The sequence below is a fragment of the Miniopterus natalensis genome, chromosome 10 (assembly GCF_054644295.1).
Source record: "Miniopterus natalensis isolate mMinNat1 chromosome 10, mMinNat1.hap1, whole genome shotgun sequence".
Lineage (NCBI taxonomy): Eukaryota > Metazoa > Chordata > Mammalia > Chiroptera > Miniopteridae > Miniopterus > Miniopterus natalensis.
Window position 1 is genome coordinate 50,545,528 of NC_142090.1, and position 22,737 is coordinate 50,568,264.

Here is a 22,737-nt window from a genome sequence, read left to right on the forward strand (position 1 = left end):
CTTAAAGTTTTCCAGCTCCAAAATTATTCAATGACAGTAAGCATTTAGGCCTTAATGTATTTTTTCCGACTCAAAGTTCCTATTGAATGTACAGACACATATATATTCAGTAAAATAATTAAGGAAATTCTATGTATAATAAATTTTAAAAGATATATAAGAAAGTATCCTGCCTTCAAGAATTTAATGAAATAATAAAATTTAAAAAGTGTTTTTTGTAACATAAGCCAGAAATATTTAAGTGACAAAGATAGATATAAAAATGTTGGAGCACTAAGAAAAGAACAATTGATTTCCAATTCAATGATTTACTAAAACTGTAGTGGGCGAGATGGTTAATTTTAAGTGTCAGTTTGACTGGATCATGGGATGCCCAGGTATTTATTAACATTAAACATTATTTCTGAGTGTGTCTAAGGGCTTTTTCTGGATGAGATTAGCATTTGAATAGGTAGACTAAATAAAGCAGATTCCTCTCCCTGGAATGGGTGGACATCGCCTAATGTGCTGAGGTCCTGAGTAGAACAAAAAGGTGGAAGGAAGAAGAATTTTATTTTTGCCGGACTGATGAGCTGGAACATCAGTCTTCTCTTGCCCTCAAGCTGTGACTTACACCACTGGTGCTCATGCTCCCTAGGCCTTCAGATTTGGACAGTAATAAATGACATTTTACAAGCAAGAGATCATGGGATTTTGCAACCTCTATAATCAGGAGGCAATTTCTTATAATAAATCTCTCTTTATAGAAAGATAGGTAGATGATAGATGACAGACAGATATACATAGATGATAGATAGATAGATATAGATAGATAGATGATAGATAGATGATATAGATAGATAGATGATAGATAGATGATAGATGATAGATAGATAGATGATAGATGATAGATAGATAGATAGATAGATAGATAGATAGATAGATAGATAGATAGATGATAGATGATGATAGATAGATAGATAGATAGATAGATAGATAGATAGATAGATGATAGATAGATAGATGATAGATAGATAGATGATAGATATAGATGATAGATATAGATAGATAGATGATAGATGATAGATAGATAGATAGATAGATAGATAGATAGATAGATAGATGATAGATAGATGATAGATAGATATAGATAGATAGATGATAGATAGATATAGATAGATAGATGATAGATGATAGATAGATGATAGATGATAGATAGATAGATGATAGATAGATAGATGATAGATAGATGATAGATAGATGATAGATTAGATAGATATACATAGATGATGATAGATAGATAGATATAGATAGATAGGAAGATAGATATAGATAGATGATACATATAGATGATAGATGATAGATGATGATAGATGATAGATAGATGATAGATAGATAGATGATAGATAGATATAGAGAGATGATAGATATAGATAGATGATAGATGATGATAGATGATAGATAGATGATAGATGATAGATATAGATGATAGATAGATGATGATAAATGATAGATATAGATATAGATAGATGATAGATGATAGATAGATGATAGATAGATAGATGATAGATGATGATAGATAGATAGATAGATAGATGATAGATAGATAGATAGATAGATAGATAGATGATAGATAGATGATAGATAGATAGATAGATAGATAGATGATAGATGATGATAGATAGATAGATAGATAGATAGATAGATAGATGATAGATAGATAGATAGATAGATAGATAGATAGATAGATAGATAGATAGATAGATAGATGATAGATAGATGATAGATAGATAGATAGATGATAGATAGATGATAGATGATAGATAGATAGATAGATAGATAGATAGATAGATAGATAGATAGATGATAGATAGATTAGATAGATGATAGATAGATAGATAGATGATAGATAGATAGATATAGATAGATAGATATAGATAGATGATAGATAGATAGATAGATGATGATAGATGATAGATGATAGATAGATAGATAGATAGATAGATAGATAGATAGATAGATGATGATAGATAGATAGATAGATGATAGATAGATAGATGATAGATAGATAGATAGATAGATAGATGATAGATAGATGATAGACAGATGATAGATGATAGATAGATAGATAGATAGATAGATAGATAGATAGATAGATAGATGATAGATAGATAGATAGATAGATAGATAGATGATAGATAGATAGATAGATAGATAGATAGATAGATGATAGATAGATAGATAGATGATAGATAGATAGATAGATAGATGATAGATAGATAGATGATAGATAGATAGATAGATAGATAGATGATAGATAGATGATAGACAGATGATAGATGATAGATAGATAGATAGATAGATAGATAGATAGATAGATAGATAGATGATAGATAGATAGATAGATAGATAGATAGATAGATAGATAGATAGATAGATGATAGATGATAGATAGATGATAGATAGATAGATGATAGATAGATAGATAGATAGATAGATAGATAGATAGATAGATAGATAGATAGATGATTGATAGATGATAGATGATAGATGATAGATAGATAGATAGATAGATAGATAGATAGATAGATAGATAGATAGATGATAGATAGATAGATGATAGATGATAGATAGATGATATAGATAGATAGATAGATAGATAGATAGATAGATAGATAGATAGATAGATAGATAGATAGATGATAGATGATAGATAGATGATGATAGATAGATGATATAGATAGATAGATAGATAGATAGATAGATAGATAGATAGATAGATAGATAGATAGATGATGGATAGATAGATTAGATAGATAGATAGATGATAGATAGATAGATAGATAGATAGATAGATAGATAGATAGATAGATAGATAGATAGATAATAGATGAATATTTCTCTGGAGAACTCTAATATGGTATTTTTTTTCTTTTCCTTCAGTTTGCATTATTTAATGTTTTTTCTCAAAGTGTGATCTCACACATTTTATAAATAAAATCTGTTGTAGGTTAGTTCTTTATGCTATTAAAATTCTTTAAGTTATGCCATATTTAGTACATTAAAAATTGATTTACAGTTTCAGTTTTATAATAATATAAACAATTCAAGGGCCATTATGCTTTTTAAAAATATGCAAGCTTAGTGGCATTTATGCTGTAGCTTTATTCCATAATATGCTAAAAATAACATTTTGAACTTTTTATCCATCACATGTAAGTGGTGTCTGGCCTTTGCTTTGATGATTAAATGATAAAAATTTCATTTTCATCAAGCATGTAGACTCAATAAAACAAAATTTCCATAATTTTTTTCCAATTATGGAAATAGTTCTAGTTTATTTATTTACCAAACACTTGTAAAAATTTCATCTCTCCCTTCTGGGGTAGGCACTATTATGATTATCATCTTATAATGAAAAAACAAGGCAAGAGAGGTTTGATAACTTGCCCCAGGTCACAAACATGGTAAGCAGTAAAGCTGAGATTCAAATCCAGGCCATCTGGCTAAAGAATCTGTGCTCTTAAACACCATACACTGTTATAAAAGATATCTGGCAATGTCATCATGTATAAATACATGTGGATATAGTTACTGGCTCTTATGGTTAATAGGCATCCAGGTTAAGTATATGTATAGATTCAATATCTATTTCTTTGTCACAGGAAGTTCTCCAAGAGAAAAATAGCCTCAGAGAGACACTCAACTCTTGGTAATATCTTGTCATTTCATACAATTCTTTCTGTACTTTTTAATATCTCTCTTTTGGAAAGCAAAGTTAGTAAAATTTGCCTACCATATTGTTTATTTATAAAACCAGATAAATTTAGGGTGGCTATTATGTTCTCACATGTTCCTTTAGAACAAGAATGAATTCAAGAAAGGACAAACATAACTTTCTAAGTAACTGGCTCTATTAATACTTTAGAGGTAAAAAAAAAAAAAAGGCTTATATTTTTACATGTTCTAGAAATAAAGTAAGCATCTGGCCGGGGGGGAGCCACTGTACTCTGGTTTGAAAATAAAATGAATGTGTTTAGTAATAATTTCTTTAAAAGAATCCCTGAAGAGACAGTGATGATTTAGAAACTACCCTCTGAGGAAATTTATCATGTTATTTGCAGGAGACAAACCAGATTTCAATTTTGTATGCAAATTCTTGTCAGCAAGTATGCGGAATAATAGAGGGTGTATGATCATGCTAAGAAATTGGTTTTACTATATTTTTTTATATTAATAAAGAAATTCCTGTTTTGTTTTTCAGATCCAGGGAGTGACATTATTGATTAATATTGATTTACTCCCCTTGAGTATTATGGATCCAAAAATTTTATCTCTGACTAGATAAAAATACACTCCTTTTAGTTATTTGCTTTATTATAGGACAGGCATCTTTCTATGCTAATATAAGGCACAACACTAACAATTGACTGAAATCACTCTGGTCATACCCATTTAAAAGGACAAGTTTTTCTATCCTTTTAAAAACTTATTTCAGCCCAGCCAGGTGTGGCTTAGTGGTTGAGCGTCGACCTGGGATCCAGGCAATCGGGGTTCGATTCCTGGTCAGGGCACATGCCTGGTTGCGGGCTTGATCAATGACTTTCTCATCATTGATGTTTCTGTCTCTCTCTCTCCCTCTCCTTTCCTCTCTCTGAAATCAATAAAGATATAAAAAAAATTAAATTAAATTAAAAAAAGGACAAGTTTTTCTATCCTTTTAAAAACTTATTTCAGCCCGGCTGGGAGTGGCTCAGCAGTTGAGCATCGACCTAGAATCCAGGTGATCAGGGTTCAATTCCCAGTCAGGGCACATGCCCAAGTTGTGGCCTGGATCCCCAGTCGGGGGGTGTGCAGGAGGCAGCCGATCAATGACTCTCTCATCATTGATGTTTCTATCTCTCTCCCCCTCTCCTTTCCTCTCTCTGAAATCAGTAAAGATATATTTTAAAAAAACAAAAAGAAAACTTATTTCAGATATCATGATCCAACTCATATATTATTATTTGACAAGAACATATGTTGAAACTTCTTTGATGCAGCTAATCTCAACACCATTTGTCAATTTTCAATGAATATGTTTCTCTAGCTTTTTAAGTACTACATGAGGCTCCTTGTCACATAACAATGCAACTCGACTGGATTCTTATAATAAAAACTTCTCAACCAACACATTACTAAATGAGTTCCAGCTTCATTCACTACAATAAAACAGTGCCCTTCTAAACATCAGGACCACATCTAATTTTGACTACTGTGCACCTTGTTAAAATGCTCAGAATGCCTAGATGATTTGTGACCAAATGCCACATAAACATTGTAGTCACTAAATTCTAACCATTTTCATTAAACAAATGATTTATTAGCAATATAGTTATTTTTTCACATATGTTCCGTCTACAAAAGACACCCCCAAATATGCCAACACTAGAGTTATGCAGATTTAGTAAAAGTAAACATTATACAATATGTTAATAATTAACAGCTAAATGGCATAACAACTAGCAGCTTACTGATATAAAATAAAACCATACATTGTCGTGTCATCATTTGTACATGGGTCAGAAATAGATTCCACAACACAAGTAAGTAAACCATTCCTGGTTACAGAATCACTTCCCAAAGGTGTGCTAGGCTCAGGCCCCAAACATTTCACTCTAGTCATTTAGGCCTACAGCCAGTGAACTGGGCATGAAATAACTGTGCTTGGTGAATTTAATGCTCTGCATGTTGTGGCCTTCTTCAAAGAGTTTCTGAGCTTAGATTCAGGGAAGTTTTATCTATGAGAACCTTTTACATTTTAGGTAGAGGTTAGGCCTCTTCAAAGAAGTTTTGATTCTGTTTCTACTAGAAATATCTCAAAACAAAAGAAAACACCACTTTTTTCTAATGTCTTTTCTTAGGTTTTCAGATATTTTGCAGTGTGTGTAATTCAAACCCAATATATTTACTCTAAATTTCAGGGGACACTTGTTTCCCCTTAATATAGAGCTCGAGCCATGTTGGGCAACCTTTCTTGTCACCTTCCTGGGTCAGAACATGAAAGTGTTCCTTTATTTTTTTATCAGTTAAGCTTCCCTTGTTGGATTCCAACTCCCTGACTCTCTTGATTTCTGAATTTTATTTCCTGTTTCCAAGTAACTGTAAAAATGCAAGCCTTTTATTTACAGAGAGAAACAAAAAAGATGCTCCCATGATAAGTGGTGGCTTTGAGCAGCTTCTTTATTTTTGGACCCTAGAAATTTCCCTTAATTTCTTTAGTGGTCAATTTATTACTTTAAAGGCTGACTTGTTACATTTTATCACACATTTCCAGGTGTTTTTTTTCCAGACAATTCTTTGGGATATTCACTTTACCTTATAGATAAAAATGGAAATAAATTGTAATTGTAATCCTGCTGATGTGGGAGCTCCTGAGCTGAGCAGCAGCAAGAGACAGCATCAATTTGTTCTTTTATAGCTTAATTTGTGTTTTCTATACTTTACACTCTGATCAAATTTGTAGGTTTTGTAACCCCAGAAGGAGCATCTTTCATGCTAACACTTTAGTGGGTGATATGCACTTTGGATAAGAATAATTGTCCCAGGCTACAAGTGTTGAGAGAACTGAGAAATTAGTTCATGTTATGAACAAAGATCCTGTGATACAGTTTCACTCAATATTTGCATTTTATTTAAAAAGGCTTCATGCAGAAGGAATATATTGGCCCTTAAAGAATCCATAAAACACCAATAGATGCAGAAGAGAGTAAAGGACACATTAAATCAAGAGCATACTCCAGAAGCCTGAAAGCATATGTTATAGCACATGGACAACAGTAGATGAATAGATGTCATTAGGTAATGATAGTAACCAAGAGAGAAGATTTTCTAATTTCTTTGAGAACCATGCTGGTTAGAAATTATCTTTTTATTAAAAAAAGAGAAGATAATATCTTGTAGGGTAAAAATGGGATGTGTTCTTCACTTATTTTTAAAATGTCCCCTGAAACTTTGGTGCCCAATTTTGCCAAAGTAAAAGCATATCCCCCCAATTCCTGCTTGAAATATGAATTTTTCAACAAACAAATTTACTATTATGATGCAGTTTATTATCATAACCTAAGAGTTTTATCTTAGAAGCATATGACCCAAGAAGGTGATTATTCCAAAAAGAAGTGTAGATCAACTAGTCAAATGACAGTCACAAATTTGAATTTAGCAATAGCTAAATATGCCTATAACCTTCATCTTACTAAAATATTTTGATATATATTTTGAAACTAGTTTATACTGAAGGATATAGCAGGAGATCATATGCATGCTTTTCAGCTTATTAGTTATTCTAACTCCATTTATGTAAGAATTTATCATAAACTTGCAATTTTATATCTTGGGTCCTAGACTTCCTAGTATGTTTCATTGATCCAGCTGTGCATCTATTATTTATTAGGAATATATATTTTAATATTACAGTTTATAACATTTTTATGTTAGTTAAAACAAATTGGTACATGTCTTAGTAGGCTTAGGCTTTCATAACAAAACACTATAGGCTGGGTTGCTTAAACAATAAAAATCTATTTTTCAAAGTTTTCGAGGCTAGAAAGTCTAAGATCAATAAGTCCAGTAGGTTTTGATTTCTGGTGGCAGCTTTCTTCCTGGCTTGCAGATGGCTGCCTTCTTGCTTTGTTTTTACATGGTGAAGAGAGAGGAAGATCTCTGATGTCTCTTTCTATAAAGAAACTAATCTCATCAACCAGAGCCTCACCCTCTTGACCTCATCCTCATGACCTAATTACCTTTGAATGGGTCCATCCTCAAATACCATCACACTGGGGATTAGGACTTTAACAGGATTCTTGGTAGGACACAAATATTCAGTCCATAACAGCATTCATTCTTTATTTTATAAAATATATTTTTTCTTGTGTGTTCATTCTTCCACATAAAATTTAGATTCATTTATCTACTTCCAATTTAGATAGATAGGATTGCTCATTGTTTCTTTTTATATGAGTTTCATCTTTCTTGGAACAAAGTATAGTATAAAAATAATTGTATTGTTTTGGGGAATTTCAGTCTCATTTTATTTTTCAGAATAAAACATTTTTTGATACCTTACACCAAAATTTTGGTTGGAAGTATCTATAGAGGAAAGGTATTTAAATTCAGCAACAATGTTTTAGGCAACAGGTAAGCCCACCTATCTTATGGTGGGAAATGTACAACCTTTTACCTAGTCCCAAGAAATCAAATATTCATTCCTGAAAAAATCCTTCTAGTCCTGAAGGAGATAGAAATGTGCATGCTTTTAAGGCCGAAGAACAAAGATCTTTTGTTCTATATCTATCTGAATATAGGAGTTCACAAACAAAATGGAAGTGGAAATGATCAGTTATAGAAGTGCAAACACAAAGGATATCTACTAAAACATATAATGTAACTTAAGGTACACTTGGGGTGTATTATTGAAAGCTTGTTTAAAGACAGCAGGTTCATTAGTTTATGACGTCCTCTGAGTCATGGTTGAAACCACTCAAGTCACTTCATTAAATTTCTCTCCACAAAAATTTTTGGCCTGGTTCATTGTGTTTTCCAGACATAATGAGCCTATACTGGGGATTGTAACACTGAGTCATGGGCACTGTTAGGACTTTAGCTCACCAAAAACATATGAAAGTGTTCATCATGTAGGAGTATGCACAGACTCTAAACAGTGCTTTTGGTTTTAAATTGTTTTTATTAGAAGCTATTGCCTGCTTCATCGGATTCACTGTTGGAATTCTTACTGCTCTCAAGTAGCAAGAAGGAACACAAAGTTATAAGATAAAGAAAAGTTGGCATAACTATAAAGGGGGATCTTTTATATCTCTCCCAATAAAATAATATACAAAATTAGAATGATGTAAGTCTTAAACACACCAAGTCAAATATATTTTGCTTTGAATATTTAAGAAGTATTCATGTTACAAATTCTTGCCTCTATACTTCATGTTTGTGTCTATGGCTGATCTCTCAGAAAGAATCTTAATGAAAATATTAAAATATTTCTTAAGTGAAAACCAGAGAAGGAGAGAGCAACCACATGAGAAGAGAAACAGTTTTCTATGAGTTATCAAACAAGGTAACTTCTTAAACTCTAGAACATGTTTGTTTCTTTGTTTATGGAACAACCTGTAACAATGAAATGAGTCTTCCCATAACTTCTTCAATACTACTTTAATTTTCAGGCACTCTTAACCTAAGGTCAGATTTGTGAGACAATCAAATTCAGAAATCACACAGATTAGTTTATATACAAAGTTATAATGTTTTTGAACCTAATATGTTAGTCTCTGAATTAGGTCCAGGCGCTCAACTTAAACCATTCACAGCTATCCTTTGTTATTATTTCCCAAGCATAGGCTTTCTAAGGGATAAGAGCATTATAAGCGGTGACATTCTTACCAGAACATTGACTATCACCTGAGCAGTACCACTTCTCTGTCTGAGGGGGTCGGGAACAGCATCATTGTCCAAATCTGTTACTCTCACAACTATCTTGAACTGTGATTCAATTTCCCTGTCTAATGAGCCCAGTAACTTTATCATTCCTAAAACAAAAATGAAAGGAAAATTGTCATCCTAGAATTGCTAAATATCTTCAATTTATGATAAATTATAAACTATATAAATGAAAGAATCACAAAATAACAAACAGAAACAAACAAATAAAAATAAACTTTGGTTACGTATTTATACTCTCAGCATGTAATTTGCAAAATGATGGCAGATGTTAATTTGCATGCAAATTTAGTCACGTGTTATACAATCTTAGATTTGGAAGAAATACCTGGGCATAGGCTTTCCAAAGATCTATTTGGCAAAGGAAAATCCTTCAGCGCTTTTCCTTCAGTAACTAAGAAATCATGGATACAACTAACAAGCCAAGGTGAACATACATAGTTTAAGAGAACATTGTTTTCTAAGATGTTCCAATAGTCATAGTTGCTCAATAAAATAAATTCTGAATAAGTATATATGAGCTTATTTTTATTATCAATTGATGTCATCATTTTTACAGTACCTGTGTCTGCTTCAATGTAAAATTTGGGAGGTGATCCCAGATTGCCTCCAACAATGGTATACTTTACATTATTAAATGGCCAGTCCACATCTGTAAATGTAATTTTTCCAACTAGGGTATCAGCTGGACTATTTTCAAATATATTGAAGGTAAATGCTGATGTAGTTCCAATCGGATTCAGTTCATTTATGCGCCTCACCCTTATGATGATTGTAATAATTGCTATGGAGAAAAAAGTACATATACATGTAGCTGAGGTGATCGTTTATCTTCTATAATTCTTATTTTTCTTTTCCTTTTCAATTAACATCAATATTATATATTAAATTTTAAGTGTGTAAATTATACACATATACCTAGATTGTTAAATTCTGTTATTAAAGTATTACCTTTTCAATTATAGAGCATTTGAAAATAAGCTTAGGGTTAAATACTCTATGAACTGATTTTGAACATCAATCAAAACAAGCGCCTTTTACAATGTGTTTATATGGAGATACTACTGTTCTGAAATACAGTCCTAGTTTTCAAGAGTGCACATTGTTTGCTAATTGAAATAAGATTAAAGTACTTCTGCATGACAATATAATGAAATATAAAGGAACTGCAATTTACTATGATATGTGAATATTAGTATTTTTTTCTAATGCAAAATTGATTGGCTTCTTGGAAATCTTTTAAACAAAAAAGATTCAGAAAAGTTAAACTTTCACATTGCCTTAAAATAGTTGCAATGTGCTGTAATAACATTTGTGTTTTAGTTTTAATTTGGACTTTTTTTTTTCAAAATAGTAGTATATATGCACTAAATAAGTTAATATAAAAACAATAAATTACATACTTTATTATAACAGATCATCAGAATGTCTACAAGTATAATAAACTCCTAAAAACTAATTTTTTAAATTACTTGTTATTTTATATAACCCAAAATATTTTAATATTTCAAATTAATAATTTCTTACTTGATAATACAGGACTTCCTTCATCAGACACTCTCACAAACAATGTATATTTGAAGTCCATTCCTGCAAAAATAGCATTATCATAATCTAGATGTGTAGGACCAATCTGCAAATAAAAATATTACATCGATGGTTATTATTTTTCAATTAAACATCTATTTTATCATCTATGTGAATTTAAAGCCAAGACATTTTAAACTTGTCATAAAAAAATTAATGAAAATGATACTCCATAGCAGTGTTCTTCATTAGGGACATGCTCAGTAGTAATGTGAGCCACAAATGCAAGCCTCATATGTAAGTTTAACCTTTTAGCAGTGACATTACACATCAACATGCTAAAAGAAAAAGAAAATTACATTATTATGCATGATTACATCAATAGATGCAGAAAAGCATTTGACAAAATCCAACAGCCATTTCTGATAAAAATTTTCAGTGAACCAGGGCTAGAGGAGAACCCATCTTCATAAAAAACATCTACAAAAAACTATAGCTAACATTATACTTAACAGTGAGAAAATCAAAGCTTTCTCACTAAGATCAGCTCTGGGGCAAGGATGTCCCCTACCACCATTCCTTTTCAACATAGTAATGGAAGTTTTATTAGCCACATTAAAAAAATAATAATAATAATAATGAAATTAATTTTATTAAGTATTTTAATTAATCATGTTCAAAATACTATCATTTCAACATGTAAGTAACATAAAAAAATACTGATGATATTTACATTTGTGTGACTATGCTGATTCTCTAAAATCCACTGCTTATCTCACACTTACAGTGTATCTCAACTCACACAAGCCAGGTGCTCAAAAGCCCATGTAGCTAGTAGTTTCCATACCAGAGAGCAAAGTTTTATGAGATATAAGCTATAAATTCATTTCAAAAACTATGATAGTATTACTATATATTCTGGGACTTTGTAATTATGACCTCATATTGTAGAAGTATACTGTTACCAAAACTAGAGTTACATATTTGATTTGCATTTATCCACACTGATTCATTTGTCATAGATTGTCCTTTTCCTATTCCATACATTTTCTTCATGAATAGATGCTTTAATGTGTACTTAAGATTTTAAAAAGTGGTCGTAGTGAATTTATTTGCATTTTTAAAAAATGAGTTAGGTATGAGTTAGTATTAGCAGGAATGATCTCTCAGAAGCAAGCTTTAACTTGCAGACTTAGAAATCATTCAAAAACATAACTTGAGATCCACTCTGTGAGAGAGGTCAAAGTATCTCATAGTTTTGCTCTTTCACTTTACTCTTCTGGGAGGGATTGCAGGGCAGGCACGATGCATTCAGGATCTTTCATAATGTTAAATAAAAAGGGTGATGTAAGAATCCCCCTCTTCACAGCTCATGCATAATCACACAATCCTCAGGGTGGCCATAGCTGAAGTAGGTCTGAGACCATCCAAGAAGAGTGGAAGGAATGTGATTGCGTGGGGAGTCTCCAGTTCTTCTGAGGTCCTTTTTGTGCTTTAGCCACACTCGCATGAATTATTTTCCTTAACAAACAGCCAACACTTATTAAGGAGGGAAGTTATGTGTAGCAATTAGAAGATAAGTTGGTGCAGAAAAGCATAGGTGAATAGCATTGTTTTCTTAAGATTCTACAATGTTCCAAGAATTATAAATATTGGGGACTATAAATTAGTTGTCAAATGGGAATAGATAATTTCTACATGAATGAAGTAGAATATTAGGTGATCTCTAAAGTACTTTCCAACCCTATAATTCTGTAATCTGTATTCCAAATATAGGTAAAGAAAGGTGATATACCTGATGGAACTGAATCAGGTATCAGTCAAGCAGCTAATAATTCACACTGGTTAGTGTCACTATTACTTTACTATATGTCTTCTCTCATCCCATTTACATTAAAACAATATGAAAAATAGAAATGAATTAAGCATTGAAAAGAACTACAAGAAAGTAACTAGAGGCATATACAAACATACAGAAAAATTCTATATATGTCAGAGAAGGCATTGTGGATCACTGTAGAAATAAAACTATGTGAGTTGGCATTGTAAGTAATGAAAAACTTAATTGAATTCCTACTCCACTCCAAATCACAAAATTAGTTCCTTTGTGTTTAGAAGCCTTAAATACAAAAGGTGACTTGCTAAAATATTTTCAGAAAAACATGTTGTCCAGAATATGTAAATATATCATACAAATCAATAAGGAAAACATATAAGACAAGAGTTAATACATGTTCATTGTTTTTACACAACATGTAAAAACATGTTTCATGGCTCTTTCTCACAATTGGTGAATGCATGAAAAGATGCTAATCAGGCAGAATCATGTTAAGCTGTCTAAGAGCACCTGCTGTCATAAGGGTATTGATCAAGAGCAATGCTTAGACACGGCTGGTGAGAGTGTAATGCGAGGCACAACTCTGGAAACAATTTAATACTACAGTCACTACACTACAGGTAGGGGTCACCATGAACACAACAATAGGAGATTAAATCAGGCACAGTAGAAAAGTATGCAATCAATAGATGCCTTAAACAAGAGCAGTAGAGGCCGCTGCTAGTGCAACGCAGCATACTGTTTTACTACAAACTTTTGTTTTCTAAGTAGAAAAGCATACTCTAAAATAATGATAAAAAGTACAGCACAGTGAATGCATGAACTAGTATTATTCTATTTATTATCATCACTGGATATTATGTGCTGCACTGTGTGCTATACTTTTGTACAACTAGCAGTGCAGTAGGTTACTTATACCAGCATCACTATAGACATATGAGTAACTGCATTGTGTTATGATGTTAACATGGTTATGATGTCACCAGGTGATGGGAACTTTTCAGCTCCATTAAATATTATGGAACCATTGTCATACATGTGGTCTGTCATATACTGAAATGTCCTTATGAGGTGCATGATTGAACCTTATGTAGTTGACCATTTACATACACATGACAAGCAATTCTGTTCTTCAGTATGAACCCTAGAGAAGATGTTGCATATAGGCACCAAGAAAAACACAAAAGCTTGTTCATTAAGGAAAATTCAGGAGGAAATCCAAATCTCTATTAATGGGAGAATGGTTATAGTCACACAATAGAATGTTGAGGCATATAATGAAATTGCACAGCAACTAGATAGATAGATGACTAGATAGATGATAGATACATAGATGGATGATATAGATAGATATAGATATAGATAGATAGATGATAGATAGATATAGATAGACAGAGATAGCTAGATTATAGTTAGATATTCACCATACATAGATAACTCTAAGAGACGTAAGATAAATGAAAAAAATAAGTCACAGGAGCCTGAATAGGATATTATACTACTTTCTTAAAGCTCAAGAGCTAAGCAAACCAACAATATTATCCAGGAATATATACATAGATGAGAAAACTATAAAATCCCCCAAACAATGAGAAATACAAAATTCAGGATATCAGTTGCTTTTGAAGGACAAGCAGTGGCTATGAGAAAAGGTAATAGTAGCATAACTGTTAGTAATGTTCTAGTTCTGAAAGAGGTGATGTGTTCAGGGATTCCTTTTATTGTTATGTGTCATAACTTGCAAATACATTTAATTATCTTGTAAATATCACATATTACATTATAAAATAGTAATTAAAATGAATTGACTAATAAAAATGTATTGGGGTGATTTTTCAAGTCAAGGCTCATTAAAGAGAAATGACCTAATAAAATGCATGATTAGCAATGCTAATATAAAGAAACACTCATTTTTTATTATTTTATTAATAAGTTAGATATATATGAAATAGCTTGGATTCATTATATAGCAATTCATTGTTCAACACTAAAATTACATGGTTATCACCAGTACTCTAGTGAAGGTTACTCCTCAATGACTTAAGATAAATTCATAGTTGATACCTACTAGTCTCTTAGAGCTTAAGTCATTATTTTAACATAAAACTTGGTGCTTATTACAAATCCCAGTTTTGAGTGGCTGCTAAAACTCTCTTTTTTCTCCTCTTAGTAAAATATACATGCAAATGTATGGCCATCTAAGAACAAGTCAATTTTATTTTTTAAAAACTGGTATCTTGATTATGTTCTTTTGTGAGTTTAAAACTCCAACATTGTTGGGAAGCCAAATATATGTTCTATGCTCTTTTAATAAAGACTTTATTCACTGAGCATTAAAATTGTGTCCATTTTTCTTCTTCTACAAACTGGCTTCTCTTGCTTGGCTGCTGTAGCAAGAGAAGAGCGCTGTCATTTTAATTACCCTTTCTGAACCCTTTCAGCTTTTGAGAAAAATACTATTATTCTCACTTCACAGTAAATTTTTTTAAAAAGAGAAAGGGGTTATACCCATATATTGGTAATTCTAAAGGACAAAATTCCATAATTTACAGGAAAAGGTAGAAAAAGTCATCATGATCCCATTCAGTTTTACTTCTAGGAAATTTGTGCATCAGATTTAATGGTTTTTGTCAAAATTAGTGCAGGTCCAGCACCACAATCTGCTTGTTGCTGTTTGTTCATGTATTTTGTATGCTTGTTTTATTCATCCTATTTTTCATTGAAAGTTGCTTGAGTACGGAGGGACCAAGAAATGTTATACAGTCCATGAGCTTCACATTCCTAATTTTAAATACTTTTGATAGTTCATTGTTTTCTATCATTATCATGATATAGACTAACATATATACATATATATATATATATAGTTTATGAGGCTATGTTTTAACATTCTGGTCATATTAACAATAAATTTTAGTGGCAAAGAATTGTGAAAATATGGCATTGATGAATTTGGGAGTAATTTATTACTAAATTCTGTCAATGTCTTATAAAACTATTTCACAATTTACTTTTTTCCTTTATTACTCATTAATTTAGTCATTGATTAACATAAATTTAACAAGTACTGAATGTCTGCCAGACACAAGTTTAATAACAGATTTTTCTTTCCCTAATTGGGAAGACAGAAATGTGGTAAGTGCTATGGTGAAATATATACAAAATGCTGTGGGAACCCAAAGAGAAGCAGCTAACCCAGATAAGAGGGAGAAGAAATATCAGGATGACTTGCTAAAGGAAGTGATGTCTAAACAATGAAGGCTGAGCAAAAGTGTATGGGTAATGGGGGCACAAAAGAGCTGGGGCGCATTTTTTAGTAGCATGAGTAGTGTGACCAGTAGGACTAAAAACCAAAGCTCAACGACAGCACAGTGTTTTCAGGTTGAGAAAGTGATTCTGTGTACCTTGGTCATAGAGTGTGAGGCTGCAGATAGAAAGGGTGTTAAGGGTTTGTATGAAATGCAACTTGGGGCTTGGGTCGTAGTCCAATTGCAAGGGACTGTGTGAAATCAAGGCCAAAGAACTGTTTATTACATACCCATGTCTTACTTATCCAGATAGACCATGTCTGTTGCCTAAACAGATGGTTAGATGAGCAATTATTTATCATAATAATACCCATATACATAGCCGTAAATAAGAGCCACAAATCCTAGTTGAACACAAAGCCTAATCCAACTCTTCCTATTCTATTTAAAAACAAGAGCAAACAACTTTGGTCTAAAAAGTACTAAAAATAAAATTTTGATTTACTGAATTGGTAAGATATTTAAGCTATTGTATGTTCCAAGATGCAGTAATAAAATATGCATATTTATTCTGTTTCATATGTTATGTAACATACTTATTAATGGCAATTACAGTAATTTCAACACATACCAAAGAAATAGCCAGTACTGTATCACAGAAACATTTGTTCTAGGAAATTTATAACCTTCCTAGTTCAGTTCCCAAGATCAAAATTGCATTCCAGCATTTATCCCAAAGTAAGATATTCTGTTCGTAATTTAAGGTTCAGTTAAAAATACAGGAACAAATTCTGCCATCAGCTATTTGAACTACTGTAGTTCATTAAGAATTTTATTATAATAAGTTTTTTTAAATCTAAGGTTAATCACAGGACCACAGTCAGAGAGCAACTTCAAAATACTTACTTTCAGTTCATTGTTCATGAGAGTAAAAGTTTCATTTGCAAAATTATCTATAATCAAATGATAAGTGATATTGTTATTGGGAACAGCTCCATCCTCATCTGTGCAAGTCAGAGAGACTAAAAGAGTTTCAACTGGGATGTTTTCAGGAAGTTCAATTCTGCAATGAGCAAAATATGAGAAAAAAATGTGGGGGAGCATGTTAATCTAGATTTATACAGATGATAATATTTAATATTAAAACGTTTTAAAATGTGTTCATATTTTATGTAACCACTTCTGCCAATAATAAAATTATAGTGGTGGTTAAAATTGTGAAAGATAAAAAGTTATTTGGCATTCTTCCTAAGGCCTAGGCAAAATGACTTGCTATTATGTTGGATTAATAAGCAACAAATTTAGTAAGAAACAGACATATATTATCATTGAGAAAATGGCATTTTGTACCTCAAATTCATAATTATCTACTTATAAATGTTAGAGCTGAAAGTGATCTAAAATTAGTTACTCTAAACTTTTGCTTTTAGGCAGATAGATATCAGGTTGAATTTTTGAATGCTAACAAAATGATAACAATTATTTAGTTCTGTGATAATACTGCTTTGAGATTTCAGTGAAGACACTGTGGGGGGCATAAAAAGGAAAACAAAGAGATTGAAGACATTCAGATAACAGAAGCATAGGACTGATGGTTCATTGTCCCATCAGAATTCAAATTATTCTTAAGTCCATTTTCACTTCCTATTTCAGCTGTGTTTTTCACCTATTTATTCAGTCTTTCTAGTTTTAAAGTAGTGCTTTGTCGTGTGTCCTTGAATATAGTTGTATATTACTTTAGGTAATAATCAGAACAATTCCCTTCAGAGGCTACCTTTGCCTCTATTTCCTAACTATGACTTCTCTACAAGTCTTCTTTTGAACTATCATTAAAAAAAAAAAAAAAAAGCCCTGGTTGGTGTGGCTCAGTTGGTTGGGGGTCATCTCACTCACCAAAGGGTGAGGGTCAAGGCACATGCTCAGGTTGCAGGCTCAGTCCTTGGTGGTGGGTGGTGCAGAAGGCAGCTGATTGTTGTATTGCTCTCACTTCCATGTTTCTCTCCCTTCCCCTCTCTCTAAAAATTAGTAAACTATTCTTTAAAAATATATAATAATAAACATTTAACATGTTTTGGGTTACCTTCTAGGTTTCAGTTCCTCAGAAATAACTTCACAATGTAAAATAAAGAGCACTGAACAAAAGCGAAACTCAAAAAAAACACACCACCAAACTGTCTTGTTGATATTAATTTAACAATATTCCTTAAATTAATATTTGTTTTGAATTAAGCATTGATCTCTATGCATAGTTTAAGCTACAGTTGCTCTACTACAGAGCATCTATTATATATATTTAACAGCAGGCACCGCTAATTTTTATCAAAATATTCACTTGCCTCTCTATATACCCCAGTTTCCCTACAACTTTCACAGTTGGCTATGGGGGTAGGGGGAGAGGAGTATGTGTTGGTAAATGAAGCATAATTGGAAAGGCTGTGTGCATCAGCCTAGACAAGGTGATTAAATATTTATGGTACCTTTCATATGCTCTCACTCTCTCTGATCTCTTCAAGTGGTGGAAAGCAAATGGCAACATGGCAAAGCCAGAGGATCCAATAAATCAAGACCCCTCAGCCACAGCACAGAGGAGCCACTCAGCAGAGCCAACCAACCTTAATTGCTCTTTGCATAAGGGACAAAGAAATGCTTATTTGGGTTTAGCCACTGATATATTTTTTAATTTTATTTTTTGTTATTGCAACTAGTGTTACGTTCCCTGACCAAATTATTTTTTGTTTAAAATAATATTTCTAATTTTAATTATGTAAAATGCCTTAGGTTTAAAAAATAGTGGAAAAAAGTGTAAATTGTCTAATTTGTTAACAAGTTTCTAATATACCTCCAATAAGAATCTGTAGACTACCAGCAGGAAAGGAAAGTGAGAACAAACTACAGTTGGGGTGGCTACAGAATTACTGTTTATTATTTCTACCTTTTGTATTTTTTAGTAAAACATATTTCTGGCAAAAGTTTAGAAACTAAAAGTCGATTTTTGAAGTACAACAGAGCAATGACAGTATTTCTATGTTTGATTTTAGACTATGTTTTGTAACTACAAAGCGATCAAATATGTGCCTGTAATAATATTCATAAAATATTGCTTTAAGTGAGAGTTACGTTATTCAAGAGCAGACCACCAAAATACTTTTATAGCACTGTTTAAAACATTGTTCCTGCTATGTAAGTGAAAATTCTGATTAAGCTGGAGCTGTCATTGCTCAACTTGCAAGACTATCAAAGTTCTCCACAGAGTTGATTTTAACTCCATCAACATTGTCTCTTGTGGCTTGATGATATAAAGCACACATTTCTATGGTTTTTCTTCAGGTGTGGATTATTATATACTCTGTTGTAATAAGATATGTAACCAGAATACCAAAAAAGAGTTTGTTATGGAATACTCCCTGACTAGGTTAAGAATTTTCTGATCAGTTGAGTATTCTGTAAAGAAGTTGTACTAAAGATCAGAAAATTAGTGTTTCAGGATATAGTTCACTACTAATTAACTGTAAACTTTGCATGTAAGTGAAATCTTTCAGATTTGATACTCCATTTATATAATGCTAACAACAGATCATGACTGCATTTTCAAATCTTAGGTAATTAAAAAAGCAACACCAAGGACTGTGTGTGCATGAGGCTTTGAAGCAATTTTTAAATTAATTTTTTAAATTATTTTTTAAATGAATATTAACTTTCCTATATGTCATAGTTGTTTAACCACCCTGAAAACAAGGGGTTAAACACAAATTATATTTTGAAGTCTATTCTAACTTTCATTTTTATAACTTTTTGAGACAAAATAAAGAAGATCCAATTGTATCAGGAAGAAAAAAAAGAGAAGCTGCAAATTGTTTAAAGTATAGTAAAGAAGGAATAAAGGCCTTACACTTCATTCCAGAAATGGTATGTTGGTTACCCATTTATTTTTATTTTTCTCTATATGCCAAAATCTGAGACCAAATTTTCTGTAACTTACACATAAATATCCTGAGTGCATTGAGGTGGGTTGTCATTAATGTCTTGTAGAACCACTGTGAGTGTTCCAGTTGTAGAATGCACTCGCTCATTGTCATAAGCTGTAACATACAATACCCAGGAACGCGGAGTGGCTGCATCTTCATAATCCAAAGGATAGGCAATTATGACCTCTCCTGAATCTAAAAGGTAGACAAATATAAATTTGTTCAACATTCACTAGATTAATACATTATGAATTTAAATAATGCCATGGATAAAATAGTTCGAGAAATAAATCATAAAGGACAAACAAGTTTCTGGCCTGATGAAGCTCGCAATTGAGGCTGTGCAGGGAATGGTCAGTGACAAGGAAGAGAGAAGCCTCTACACTTACAGACAAGAAAATATTTCATGGGAGGGTCATAGTGAAGCCTCGACAAAGTGTTGAAAAACAAGTACAGCAGATCAAAGCAGAGAAGATTGGGGTGCGATGGAGGTTACAAGAAGGCGGTTATGGCAAAGGGAACCAAAGGAGTGGAAGAAATAGGATAGACACTCCTGGCAGGTACAACAGCACGCGGAAGGGAAAAAGCACACACAGGAACGGATCACTAGGAGAACCGTAAACTGCAGTCCTGAAGACTGGGTGAGAGATGTTGATCACAATCGTGATGAAAAGAAAGGATTTTAATTCATATGAAGCAGGTAGATTTGATAAACATGTGTTCTGACTGATTACATATGTGCAACTGGGTGGGGCAACAAGCAGAGTGAAAGTAATGAAATTATTAACATCTTTGCTATAGTATTCCATCCACTTCTAAAACCATGTTATTTTAAAGATATAGTTTATTGCAACTGAAAAATCAATGATATACTTCTATTATGATGGGGCATATATTTTCCCGAATAAAGCAATATTTATTTTTAAAATTTACATATACAAACACAAGAGAATAATACAATAAATCTCTATGTACACATCACTCATCTCAATGATTACAATTCAGGGCCAATTTCTTTTCATTTATAGCATCAAATATTTGATCCCCTACCTGAATTATTCTGAAGACTATCCCAAATAGCATATCATTTTATTTGTAAGTATTCTCTTATCTATTCTTAAAGGCAAAGGACTCTTGTTTTAAAATATAACAATGACAACCCTAGCTGGTGTTGCTCAGTAGTTAGAGCATCAGACTGTGGACGGAGGGTTCCGGGTTCCATTCTGACCAAGGGCACGTACTTTGGTTGCAGACTCAATCCCCGGCCCAGGTTGGGGTGAGTGTAGGAGGCAACTAATCGATGTGTCTCTCTCACATCTCTCTCCCTCTCTCTCTCTTCCACTCTCTCTGAAAAGCAATAGAAGAAATATCCTTGGCTGAGGATTAAAAAAATAAAAAAATAAAAAATAAATAAAATATAACAATGGTATACTTGCATACCTAAAACATTACATTACTTCCTTGGCCAGTAATGATCAAATTTCTTGGATCATTTTATTAAGACTTGTTGCTCTTCAAATAATCATCTAAGCAAAAGCCACACTTTGTAATTGGCTAATACCTCTTAACTCTTTAATCCACAAGGTTCTCTGTTTTTTAAAAATTTTGTTATATACTTTTGAGTCTTTCCTTGATCAATTAAATAGTAACACACTATGCACACTGCCCCCCCCCCATATACCTTGCAAATCATTACGTAATAGTATGGAAGGTGCCTCATTTATTTTTATAGGTACATATTATTTCATTGCCTAGGTGTATCATGGTTTATACAACCAATACCTTATTGATATCTTCAATCTTGCTGTTAAATAATGTTGCAATAAATATCATGTGCATGTGTCTTTTTATATTTTTGCCAGTGTATTTGAGATATTTTCTCAGGTGAGATTAGGGTTAAAATGTAAATTCCTATGGAATTTTACTAAATTCCGCCAAATATTTCTCAATGAGGGTTTAATATTTTTCATTTTCATCAGCAGTATATAAGGTCTGTTTTCCCACAGTCTCGCCAACAGAAGATATCGTCAAACACAAATTTTTGCAAATATGATAGGTCAAAAGTCTTTCCACTTACATTTCATTTGTCAAAACACACTCCTTCCCCTCCTTCCCCTGTAGCTATCCCAGTATTTTCTGCCTCAGCTTCTTATGCTCATTTCAACACTCAGCCTAAGCTTCGCTGTGCATCCTTCACCCCCACCCACCATGACCTTCCTACAAAATATTTTCTGATCTATGCAATCTAATGTACATCTAAATCATTTGGAAATTATGGACATCAGGTAGGAAACTTATTCTCAAATATTTCAGAATAATAATTACCCCACATGTTTGTGATTATTTAAAATAATAATATATCTTTTTCATTTTCAGTTTTATTATAAGCAAGATTGAGTATTTCTTTCATGTGATTGAGAGTCATTTTCAGCTCCTTTAAACTGTTGTTTCCTATCTTTAGCCATTTTCATACACAATTGTTATTTTTATTTATTCTAATGTGCAGATCTTTTCCCAATTTTTTATTTGTATTTTTATTTTGCTTATGGTGACTTTGTTCACCTGCCATAAAATTGTTGTGGTGATGATGACGATGATGATAATGACGGTGATATAATGATTATATAACATTCATCAATTTGTAACCATGTAGTTTCTGGATTGTGGGTTATGGTTATAAAAATTTTTCCTATTC

The 22,737-nt window shown here is 32.3% G+C and overlaps 1 protein-coding gene across 1 annotated transcript in view; it reads right to left on the reverse strand.

The window, feature by feature from the left end:
• Nucleotides 1–22,737, reverse strand: part of LOC148092258 (cadherin-related family member 4-like) — a 154,063-nt gene that overhangs the window by 85,990 nt on the left and 45,336 nt on the right. Inside the window, exons 13-17 of the mRNA XM_087820869.1 lie at nucleotides 20,057–20,237; nucleotides 16,984–17,140; nucleotides 10,993–11,098; nucleotides 10,028–10,249; nucleotides 9,409–9,554 (exon numbers count right to left, since the gene is read on the reverse strand). Coding sequence (XP_087676995.1) covers nucleotides 9,409–9,554; nucleotides 10,028–10,249; nucleotides 10,993–11,098; nucleotides 16,984–17,140; nucleotides 20,057–20,237 — 812 coding nt within the window. The remainder of the gene's footprint in view (nucleotides 1–9,408; nucleotides 9,555–10,027; nucleotides 10,250–10,992; nucleotides 11,099–16,983; nucleotides 17,141–20,056; nucleotides 20,238–22,737) is intronic.